The 12,165-nt window shown below is 41.9% G+C and overlaps 1 protein-coding gene across 8 annotated transcripts in view; it reads right to left on the minus strand.

Annotated features, from left to right (window-relative positions):
* The window catches only part of plecb (plectin b), an 88,030-nt gene that overhangs the window by 22,993 nt on the left and 52,872 nt on the right, over window positions 1–12,165 (minus strand). For 5 of the 8 annotated variants that reach the window (XM_026371331.1, XM_026371327.1, XM_026371325.1 and 2 more), the window contains 8 exons: window positions 10,155–10,216; window positions 6,515–6,604; window positions 5,061–5,138; window positions 4,836–4,940; window positions 3,575–3,741; window positions 928–1,043; window positions 701–804; window positions 64–183 (listed from right to left, as the gene is read on the minus strand). In XM_026371331.1, coding sequence (XP_026227116.1) covers window positions 64–183; window positions 701–804; window positions 928–1,043; window positions 3,575–3,741; window positions 4,836–4,940; window positions 5,061–5,138; window positions 6,515–6,604; window positions 10,155–10,216 — 842 coding nt within the window. The remainder of the gene's footprint in view (window positions 1–63; window positions 184–700; window positions 805–927; window positions 1,044–3,574; window positions 3,742–4,835; window positions 4,941–5,060; window positions 5,139–6,514; window positions 6,605–10,154; window positions 10,217–12,165) is intronic. The other 3 variants (XM_026371326.1, XM_026371332.1, XM_026371329.1) reach the window with 1 other exon arrangement.

The following is a 12,165-nucleotide window of genomic DNA, read 5'->3' on the forward strand; positions in this document are numbered from 1 at the left end:
CACAACGTAGACGAGGTTAAAGCTCTGGCATATTATCTGCTAATCAACAGCACATCGACTCACCTCGATCTCCTCGTAGCTGGCAGGGAACTGCCTCTCCTCAAAGATCACAACATGGTGGCGGATCCACTGGATCAGTAGAGTCACTAGCTCGTAGTACTCCCGCCAGCGCAGCTCTAGCTCCTGCAGCCAGCACAGCAAGAAAAATTAGCTGGGAAGTTAACAACAACAGACAGGAGGGCTCTTCTTCTCTCGTGTCTCAATGTTCGATCACTTAGAGACCATGCTAAACTCTATTAGGCTGCAACAATCCAGCCCCTGTGTGAGTGGACAAGGAGTCCGAAAGCAGACATAGTTGATAACAATCCCCAGCATTCACGAGACTGTATAATCTACCATGAAATAGATTTTACAGTTAGCGAACAAATGTGTGACATATGAGTCATATTTGGCTTTTGCACTGTAAACACCACAAGCTGCCAATTTCCTTCCATCAGTCTCCTCAGGTTCACAAGACTTCTGTTGCTCTTTGAAGTTCTGGTAGCAGTGAAAAATGCGGCACACTTAAGTTTATTTAAGAGTCACATGCCCTTTCAGTTTTTATTAAATGTGATCAAGCATTCAATCCAATCACATTGGAGCAATCAATTGCATTACCCTGAATATTTTAGATAAGGTTCATAAACCACATTGTACTTACATTAGCACTGCTGCCATCATGCACGTCACCACGAGGCATGGCGTCATACAAGGATGATACATAAGTGATGATGGACTTCTCATCAGGATGTGCAACATCGACATCTGGAAGGATAAGGTGAAGTTGTGTTATGTGCCATCTCATTATGGCGTGTTGCTAATTAATTATTATTGCACAGCTACATTATTATAAGAATAAACAAACAAGTCTGACAATAATAGTTTTACCTTCAGGGTCCAGTAGGCGTGTCACTCCCAGGTCTCTCTCCGCTACATTGAAGGCCTGTTCCAGGTTCTCCAGGTTGGTTTGTCGGTACACTTTGCCCATGTCAATGAGTCTGGGACTAGAAGAACACAGAAATGGATGGTCAGTCGTCAACAGACTCTCTTTGAGTTCAGTGCTGGGCCTGACTATTATCTATAGTATAAGTAGATACATTCCCAAAGAGTTTTCATAAAAGTACCACATGTTACCCTTGTATCGGAGATGTGAGAAAAGTAACATTACGTACTTTTGATGCATATACTGGTACATACATGTATCCAGAGCCTATTGCACATGACACCAACATCAAGAAAATTAAAAATTAAACTGAACTTGAATGGCTCATAATGGCAGGCTAAATGTCACACATATGAATTAATTAAGTCTGTGCAGGCCTGCACACTGACATGGTATGATATGCAATATATTAGCAGTGAAAGGGTTTTGAAGACCTTCTGCCAATGGCTATATGCTGCAAAAGAGCACATCTGTACACTTTCTGACAAAACTGTACCAACACCTGCCTTTTTGTCCTCTGGGTGTTTGACTCTGGCAGATGTCAGAGCATCTATAAGTGGAATGTAATTCATAAAGCAGCTAACGCATTAAGCTGACACTTTTTAAGTCGGCAGCCAGCCACAACTTGACTTAGAAGAGACAAAAGTTCACATCCTCCAGGGATCAGAGCAGCATGCCCTCTAATGTGTGCACGCATACTTGAAATACATTGAAGAACTATGTCTACCAGTACCACATTGTAGCAGTTTAAATACATTACCAAATGCATACAAATACACAATAAGCTAATGGTGATAGTTAGTAATGAACTTTAGAAGCAGACTCATACAGCTCTCTGATGCACAGAGTGGAATGGCCCTCATTTTGTCCATAAACAGTAGAAGGCTTCACATGGCGGATTTCACGAACAGAGTACTGCTTCATTGACCTAGGGGTGCTGCTCATCATCTCGGCCTCTCTTCCGTGAAAGCTATGAGACCTCCATCCGTGGCCCAGTTCATCACTGCTAGAGCGGATCCCCGAGCTGCTCGAACCCCACCCTGAGTCCCAGGAGGACCCCTCTGATGGGATATCCTCACACAACATGACCACACGGTTGTCCATGTCGCTGACAGATTGGGACACACGACCAGTGAAGCCCACGCTTCCCTTCTTCTGCTTTGACTTCTTCTTTAGATTGAGCATCTTAAAATCTGCAGGTCCTTCCCCAGTAAAAAAGGCTGTGGTGCTGCAGTCAGTCAGTCAACCAATCTTTAGATGGTTGCATATAAATCCACCCCGTGCATTGTCTCATGTCTTATAATCATTTGAAGATCCTTTTAATCCTTCTGCAGAGCTGGTGAAATGACAAAGCCTCCTAGTGGTACAGCCAAGTTACTGCTTTCATCAAGCTTTTCTACATGAAAATTCAACTGCTAGTTACGTAAATCCCATTTGTAAACCTTCACACATCTACATAAACTATAGATAATTGGGAAAAATTGGTCTGAATGAACGCGTACAGTATTCCACACTCGGATACCCTGAGATATACCTAGGCACGAAGTGACACCACAGTTTTCATATAACACAGTTACGCCCATACACCACACCCCTGACCTTTATGAAAGGCAGTGCTAATCCAGTCTCAGGTATCTCCAAAAAAAAAAAAGGAAAAAAGGAGAAAGAAAAGGCAGATACACGCTCAAGTTTAAGAAAACTTGTCCCTGCAGGCATCTCTTTCTTTCTTTCTAGTGTGAAAGCTCTAAATAACTACATCTTTGCAAGCATTTAACTTTCACTCATCTAATACCTCTTCTATTTGCTTTCTGGACTCTGTGTGAGTCCCTTTGTTATATCACCTGAAAAGAAAACCAACCAACGGCAAATTGTATTGACAAATCTTCCTGAGAAATAAATGCACATTCATTTCCCAGAATGCCACCACACAAAGCTAACCCTTACCCACTAATTCTACTGCAAAGACTCACAACAGCTTAGTGGGAATGAGCGTATTTTGATGTTTTGATTTCACTTTTTAATACTGTGTTCCCACCAATTTAATAAGCTAATCATATTTAATAAAGGAATTATTATTTTAACCCAGCACCAAAGGAGATACAGTATTACTCATAGTCAACGCCTACCAGAGGTATTTGTAGCCCTAAGGCCTCAAACATTCAAAGTGAAGCATTAAGACAGATTTATTGAAGGAGAATGAGAAAAGAAGCGCAGCATGGCACATATAGATATAAAGAAGCTCTGCAATATCAAATCTATAACATACAACTAATGGTCTTTCCAATAAATAAATAATAAAACAATAATCCGATATGATACCATAAAAAGCCAGGTCATGTCTAAATTTAGTTGAGGATTAGACACATCTAGTCAACGCCAAGAGCAGAATTTAACTACAGTCTGATATTATGAGGCATAATCTGGCATTAGAAAGCATGCCATGGTTCCAATCCTGCATATGATGATGATCTGTCAAGACAAGACCTAGCATCTCAGTGGGTGGGATCGCACAATGTCACAAAATAAAACCATGCCTCTTTTTTCAGCTCCAGGATTATCATTACATTTGTGCAACAAAGTGGCCACACTCACTAGTTCTTGTGGATGACAGCATTGAAGAGTTTGCCGTCCCTCCAGCTGGTGGTGAAGTTGTCACAGCGGATGCCCTGGTAGCCCTCCGTCATCCTCTGGGACCAGAGCAGCAGCTTCTCCTTGGCTGTCATGTCCTCAGACTGGCCATTGACCTGAATATCTGAGATCTGAGACAACATATACAGACAGGATGTTAACCAATAGGAGAGCAGAAGATTTGTAGAAAATACTGATGGAATGTAGAAAAAATTAGTCATTAGTGGAAACCAAAACGTGCCATGTCAATTTAATTACCCAACACCGATAAGGTAGTCTGGTATATGGCATCGACATTTGATTGACTTGATATCTTTCTTGGTTGAACTGTCTGTCAGTGTAGTATTAATTGAAGTGTTACATGAGTTCTGCCTGGGAAAATGCCACTGTGTCTGTGGAATCCAAATTTCAGGATAGGAAAGATGACTCATAGGCATCAGGTTTTCCATTTTGTGTGTGTTTGTGTGTACACGTGAACGTCTGCTTACTTCAGAGCCTACTGAATATTGTTCTTTTCTGTGTAGATAAAATTAATTTGGTGTAATCATACGATTTATGGTAAGAAGGTAATTTTACTGGCCCCTTGATCTTTATGACTAACTGGCAACCCCATCCCAGCTATCTTCTATTTCTATCCTATAATAGTATAAAGACTCTGGGAAAATTGTTTTTATTAACAGGGCACAATAGCTACTTCACCAGAGCATCTCTCCAAACCGCACCACTCTGTCTTTTATTTTGTATGCCAAGCCACATCTTTTTTGCAACTTGAATCTGATATTAGAGGGTGTGGCTCGGCCCATTAGGCCGATGCCTAGGGATTTCTCCCTCGATACACTGGCATACACGGGAAAAGCAGCAAAAGGCCTGGGTTTATGGGATGTGGTTGCTTAACGTCAACAAAATCTGAGTCTGACACACCCTCCCTTTGGGAGAGTGACTCATACCTATGCACCCTGATTGTTTTTTATTATACTGTGCATGAATTCTTCACAGGACACTAAATACTTGGCTGCCGTGTTAGTATGTCATGATAGCCCTAACCACCTCTAAGAATCTGGTATGAATTATCCCATCTTTGATTAGACAATGTGCTTATTGAGATGAATTTTGAAGAGCAGAATCCCCTCTGATTGTTCCAAGGAGATGAGAAATGGCAGCTGACAGGTGCAGATCCCAGAGACAGAGGTATTGAGCGATAATATGATAAAAACACAACACTGACTGAGGAGGAGACCTGGAAGTGGAGGATGATGGTCCATATTAACCCCAAAGTCAGCTTGGGGTTTCCATCGGCTATGTCATCATTTCTGATGTTAACCAGCTTGACCTGGGAAAACAAAACAGTCATATCAGTGCTTATAACATCCCCCCCGAATACACAGATACAAGGGATTTTCACTGCGTAGCCATGTTTTCAAAATTCAACATAGAATTTTAGCAGTCGTACCTGCCGATGTTTGAGGAAATCCAGTGCTATCTGTACATTCTGCAGTTTGTGGAATCGCATGCGGCCTTTCTCCCTGGGCTGCAGAGGACAAAGAAACAATAAAAGGGTGATTAGTTACGTGATATGCACCAGACTGTACTGGACTACTGATGGTTTTTGGATGGTGGAAAGCATCCGATCAAAACGGCCAATGGATAAGAAGAAAAACTGAAAAACAAATGTGGGATGACTAAAACTGAAGAATGCGTGAAGATGGATGGGTTCAGTTTATATTATACCCATAGATACTGTATTCTGTGTTGATTTTCTTACTGCTTTCTAGGCTTAGTCCTGTTCTTCATCACTATCCCACAAAGAGGTCAAAAGGGAACATGAGGCATGTAAAAAAAGCCTTTAGTATACCTAATTTCAGCAGTGGGGATTTGCATCGGCTGAGCCAATAACAGGGTTTTGCATGATTTATTCCATCCAATGATGGCAGGCTAAGCCACGCTGGTGTTGCACAAAATCTTTTGTCTTTTGAATTTCAAATGCATGTAAATCAATACACCAGTCTGCAATAAAATGTAAAGTAAAACTAAAGACAAGGTTCCCAAAAAATATAAAAAAGAAAAAAGAATTTCAAAAAGCAAAAATGCAAAGAGTATTTAAAGGTAAAGCAAGCAAGGATGACAGAAAGGAAAAAGCCAGCAAATGCAAACAAGTTACCATGCAGAGCCAAATCACTGAAGTCTGAAAAAACAGGAACATGTCTATTGCAACTAACAAAGCCACTCACCAAGCGAACACTCCTGACCACGTCTCTCTCCCTCAGCTTGGCCCAGCAAGAGCAGGGCAAAGAGAGGAGGCAAGTCACGGCAAAGATCAGAAAACACAGAGGAAGGTTAAAGGAAGGAGTCGAGGGAGAGGAGGAAGAAGAAGAGGAAGAGTAGGAAAGAAGAACCATAGGTCAGATAGATAAAAAGTTAGAACACACACACACACACACACACACAGGCCAAAGTGGCGTTAATGTGTTTAGACTATGGAAGCACTCAGAAGATGAGCAGAGCGATGGACAACAGCAGCAGAGAAGCTTCTGTGCAAAGCCAAGGACCAAGGACATATGTTACAGCATCCTGATGTTGGCTTTGAAATGAATGTTGTGTGTAAGCTTTGAGATTTGAGCTGGGTAAAGGCCGTAATACATGAGGTGTCTGAGCAAGGCAAGTCAGAGAAAGACATCACAGACTCAGGGGTTAGTAAGTCTGTTTAGCAAAGTTCAGCTCAGGTTAAGCCTGTGACTAACAACTTGTTTTAGGATCACTTAAGTTAAGCACTCCTAATGTAATGTAATTATTATTACTAATTATAATGTAATTAGTCTGGATTAGGTTTTGGTGTGGAGGATGGAAGATGCTCGAGGTAAGTAAATGCGTAGCTGAGGTGTACACCACGCTCAGAGCCATACTCACCAGTGTTTCCCCAGACAGGACCTCCAACAGAGAGATCAGGTTATGTCCATCTCGTAGGTCTTCATACAGGTCTGTTACGTGACGCTGTGACTGCCAGGAGACACCAAAAAGACATTATTTTAGTTAGAAGTCTGGACCCAAGCACAGAAAGGACCACACGTCTCTCCTGAGGAGAGCTGCTCTACTAACTCTAGAACCAGTCACTGATAGTTGGTGCAGTTTCTGATCTTATCTTCAGAAAATAGGCTGTTAATGGCCGCAATGCGATGCATGGTCTCCAGGGTTTTGTACTGAAAGACAAGCTGAGAATTGGTCTGGCAACATGCTACCCCTGGTCATACAGAAATGATGGCCAAATGACAAGCTTGGATTTCATGATCTTAAAATGACTATTGTCTCAGTTGAAAGAGGTCATTGTACTGATTCTAAATTTGCTACCAAGCTGTGTTATAAAAGTCTTTCTGCAGTGCCCAAAGCGTTCTCTCCACAAGTACAATTCTACACAGGTCAGGAATGCATAGCCGTAAGCCAAGCAGTTTGGACTCCAAATGCCAAACGGCAGCAGTCATCCCTGACATGTGATGGATGGGACTGTGAACAAAAAGCAGGTCAGTGGTGTAACAAAGGTGCCCTTGTTGGTGCTACAAACACAAAACTGCCTATTTTAAGATGGTGTTTTACTCTTTACAGTCAAAAATAGGATGTTTTGCTCATTGTGATTTCAACCACACACTGTGGGAGAGAGAAAATGTGAGGAGACAGGTGGAGAAACAAATGAGGGAAGGAACAGTCTCCATGCAAGCCAGACACTGACAGACTGCCTGTCCTGCTCAAACATGCTGACACTGTACCTACCTCTCCCCTCCGATGCTGGGCCAAGATGAATGAATGAGAACATGGAGTAATGGAGAAAGGTAAAGGATGGAAAAAAAAAGAGGATGAAGACAGAAAAGAACGATTGTGAAATGAATAACAATGATTTAAATAGAAGTAAAATGTAGGCGATTCAATGAACATGATGGTATGTGAAGAAGGAGGATGAAACAGGATAGTTTAAATAGGCATCTCACTGCAGCCTTCAGCTAAAGTCAGCGCTCTACTGGGTGTGTTTGGCCATGGGAGAGACATGGAGGGGAAATTTCCCATGCAAGTTACAACAGTGGCTGATTTAAGTTGGTGAGAGTGTCAACTGAGTTATCCAACCTTTGATTTGCTCCTCCCTGCCTGCAGAGCAGAGCTGAGGATACAGCTTGGCTTTTAGGGTAGTGAAAGTCATCAACACTGTGGCCACTAGGGTTCACTGTGCACACACTGGAAATGAGTGTGTTTAATCATTCATATCCACCATACAGCAGTATGATTGTTCATTTCCCGTATTCAGATGAAGAATTTTAGGATTATCCAGTAGTCTGTCTCTTTGGGGTGTACTCAAGAGTAATCTATTAACACCCCTCAATTACTTTGTACTAAAGAGGCTGTGGCCGTGCTTCATGTGATCAACTGAAAGGTGCTGTAGGCGTGACGCTACAAATTGCCCTCTCAGAGTAAAAAAAGAGCTGCCCTGTAAACCTTTCAAGATGAATTTCATTACGACTGACAGTCCCTTATTGCCGCCTCTTCCATGCTGTCTGCAAACAAAACACTTAACATGCTTCAAGTTTTAATCTGGCGCAGGTCCTCTCAACTCTCCAGGTGATCGTTGAAAGACATTTGTAAACTGCAGTATTTTTAGCCTAGAAACATGGATTTTTTGTTCTATAGCTGGTCCAACGTTTCACTCTATCTTAAACAATAGAGATTTACTGAGCAGGGGAAACCACTCAATGGCCCTGCCATAGGCTGCACCCAACCTATAGTCTGCCTGTCACGCCAACCATTAAGCCAATAAATCAGTTTAACCTTAGCAGGGCAGTCATGGAGTTAACACTTCCCATACCAATATGTGCCTTTTTCTTTAACTTCAATTGTTTCTTTTCAATAGTTATGTGTGCAAAACAAATCTTTTGTTACATTTTAAAAAGGGAAAACTGAAAGCATTATCAATGTGAATCCTTATGAAAACTCCCCGTCATCAATGCATGTCTTTCAGTTTAAGCCGGGCATGAACGCAGGTAGCCACTCAGACCAAGAAGTCTGCACAGCACATGTGCTACCGTTGGCCTTAACCACCACAGTCTCTGGACCGAGACCAGGATTTGCCTTTTCAGAACAGTCTAAGTGTCTCCAGATGTCTATGACTCACCCTCCAGAATTCCCAGTGCACACTTAAGAGAAACAAGAGAGAATAAGTTATATTCTGCCAACGGTGGCGCTGCACATTCATGGAAAGGAAAACATTCTTTGTGTTTGTTTTTCCTCTCTTGTTTAATTTCTAATAAAAAAAAAAGATGAATGGCTCTGTGTCTGCAGAACATTCGCATAATGTGGAGGCACTTAATGTGATGAGGTTGTAAAAGTATCGCTGCCAGTGGGACTTTCCTGGAAGAAAAGTGGCACAAGCAGGAGTGCCGTATCTTTACTGCTTTGTGGAGGGATACAATGTTTAGCGTAATATGGGCTAATTTATCACCTCTTATGAGGAACTCCAGAGTGAGGAATATGACATGTTTGACCTTACTCCCACCCTCATCTGTCTACCTCCCTGAATGTGTGATGCATTGGGGCCTTTCGAGCTGTGGTTTAAGGACAGAGCGTGAGGCAGGTGAGAGTGGACCAGTGCTGATGGATGGATGGTCTCTTGGCTGATGACAGAGCGGCCTTCTGGTAAGCGCAATGTTAGCGACCTAGTGTGAAACAATAACTGACAAGCCATATGTACATATAGGCAGACAGTTGTGGGATGTCAGTAATAACATACTCAGTATCACTTACAGTGCACAGGTGAGGGAGGGGTTAGATCATATGTGTCAAACTCAAGGCCTGCGGGCCACATCCGACCCAGCATATTATTATATCTACCGGGATCACTTTCGACAACAAACAAACTGCAGATCCCATAATGCAGCGCGATAGCTGCCACACTAAATGATAGTCTACTGCGATCATTACCACACCAATTACGTCAGATCAATCAAGCGTCTGTTGATGTATACAACCCTTATTTCAAGTCACAGCCAGCTCCAAACGACGGCCAAACGAAAAGTTGATTCTGACAACAACATTTTGCATCTTGCATAAAAGCAGTGCTTTTAAAATATTTACATTATCTCATAAAAACGTCTTATGCAAACCTTGCAAAAGACATTATCCCCCATTGTTATTATCTCCCATCATTATGCAGATTGTAAATCTACATTCTTACCAACAAAAGCAGACCATCTATTTTTAAATATACTGTATACATTCTAAAAATAGAAAGTGATAATAACCCCTCTACATTTGAGATGACAACATTTATTCATTTGCATCATGTAGTAGACCTGACAATCCAGTTGACGACTAAGTAAACAAATACCTGTAGTTGTAGTACGCAGGTCTTCCCATAATCAGTGAAATGTAATGCATGAATGTAGCTTGTTGATAAAAACGAAAGCTTGAACCATGGAGCACGGTACAGTGGGCATGTGTGGGCAGGAATGTGAACATCAGTCTGTATTTAGAGTACAACAAGGACAAGAGAAAGTTGATAAGAGGCTCTTACCTTTATCAAATGCTTGTTCACCCATTTTGTAAAGGTCTTTTTCTGCACTCGATCGCGTTCATCTGTGAAAACGGAGAGGACACAGTTAAACTTCTGCAGTATGAAAAGTCGAACATTTAAAATTGTTTTTTTGTCAATGTAACATGAGGATCACTCTAATCCTATTCCTGGGCAGCCTGTGACAGAAAACTCATTTATTTCACGTAAAAACAGTAAACAAAAGAGCAAATCCCCCAAGATTCCAGACGCTTTCTTTAGGACAAAACATATTTATCATTGGGTGGAAAAAAAAGCTTACTGATTCATTCCTGCATCTGAGTCAGACCACATCAGAGCACATTCATTGTTGGCAGATGCACCCCTATTGTCTAGGTAATGTTTCTTTGCAAGGTCATGTCTCGCTTTAACACCGATGCCAGCTGCCAAAGTAAAAAATTCCAAAGTGCCAAGACGCTCTGCAAGATTACCCCAAGACATGATTTTACTATTAGAGGGTGCAGTTTTCCAGCAAGACACAACAAGATCTTGGTGAGGAACACACCTAGTAAGACAACAAATGTGCATACACCCGCTTAGTTTTGCATTCCAATAGGAGTTCAAGGCAAAAACCACAAGGTGTGTCGGTGCAGCCTTTATTATGGTCACAGTGGATGGATCTGTCTGTGTCCAACCCTCTGAGGTGAACCCGTGTTATTGATCGTTTGTGGTTACTGAACAAGTGACGGGACGACAAGTGGCACCATGACAGCTTATCTCTCTCACTCTGTCACACATCAAGTACGTCTTTCCACATGGAGGCAGAAAGAACTATACTCTGTCTTATCAGTTTAAAGGGAGTGACCTCACTGTCTGTGACTGTATAATGACACACCCAACAATAAATAGCAAAGGGCAGTGATTCAACACCAACAGTACATGTCCTGATGATACATTCGCAAGAACGTTTCCATGGAAATCACCTCCTCCTCATTTATCATTTCAGAACCAATACGGACTGAGGTTGACTATGTGACCACTGTCGTCCTACTTCACGTCCAAAGTGCAAAATGTCACAAACGCTGGACGTGCGACCACACCAAACTGTGTTTCTGAAGGGAAGGGGGGTGAACTCTGACCTGCGGTTGCTTCATTCTGTTCACACCACATTAATCTACCCAGAATTAACTAGTGTGACTCTTTGGACTCCTTGCTATTTATAAGGGAAGGGTATATGAGTGGATCGGGGTTGATAGGGGCTGTGTCACATGTCAACAGACATAGACAGGATCACAGTGGCACGAAAGTCATTAGCAGCGGTGGAAAGTGTAGTGCTAAACATTAACACACTATTAATTATAATATTAAAGTAATAAGTATTAAACACTTTTACTACATACAGTAATTTCTGGTACCCACGTGAGGCTGCTATCAGTGTTCAGAAAAAGAAACAAAACAATCACACTAACAGAATCAATGAGGATTCATGAAGGCATCTCCTGTGCAGCACTACACGGTGAAGCAGGGCTTTGACTGAATAATCCATTTAGTGAAAAGGGGAAACGCAACACATCATTCGTGCTATTGTAGCTGCAGCTGAAAACAAACAGACTGTAGCCACAGTGACTCACTCAGCCTAAAACACACACGTTACACAAGTAAAATTGTGAATGGACTTTGCTGACCAATACAGAGCGAGGAGGCTGTTGATTCATTAGAAAAGGCAAATGTCCATATTTGAGTTATTCTGGGAGGAAACACTGGACAGCACAATAAAAATAAACTGCTGCAGATCATGTCCTGACATTCAAACGCGCCGGTCTAAATAACAAAAGTCACCACCTCCTCCTTTTGGAATCTGACAGTTGAGCTTACTGATGCACAAAATCATGCATTATTCAACATGCTAACCAATTAAGCCTGAACATTAACCTTGTCATGCTATCGCAGACACAAGCCTACAACCTGAGCCTGTGCCTATCCAGCACTGGATAGTGCTGAAATGACACAAAGTGCTTCTGTCACCTCTTCCTGG

The sequence above is a fragment of the Anabas testudineus genome, chromosome 16, assembly GCF_900324465.2.
Source record: "Anabas testudineus chromosome 16, fAnaTes1.2, whole genome shotgun sequence".
Taxonomy (NCBI): domain Eukaryota; kingdom Metazoa; phylum Chordata; class Actinopteri; order Anabantiformes; family Anabantidae; genus Anabas; species Anabas testudineus.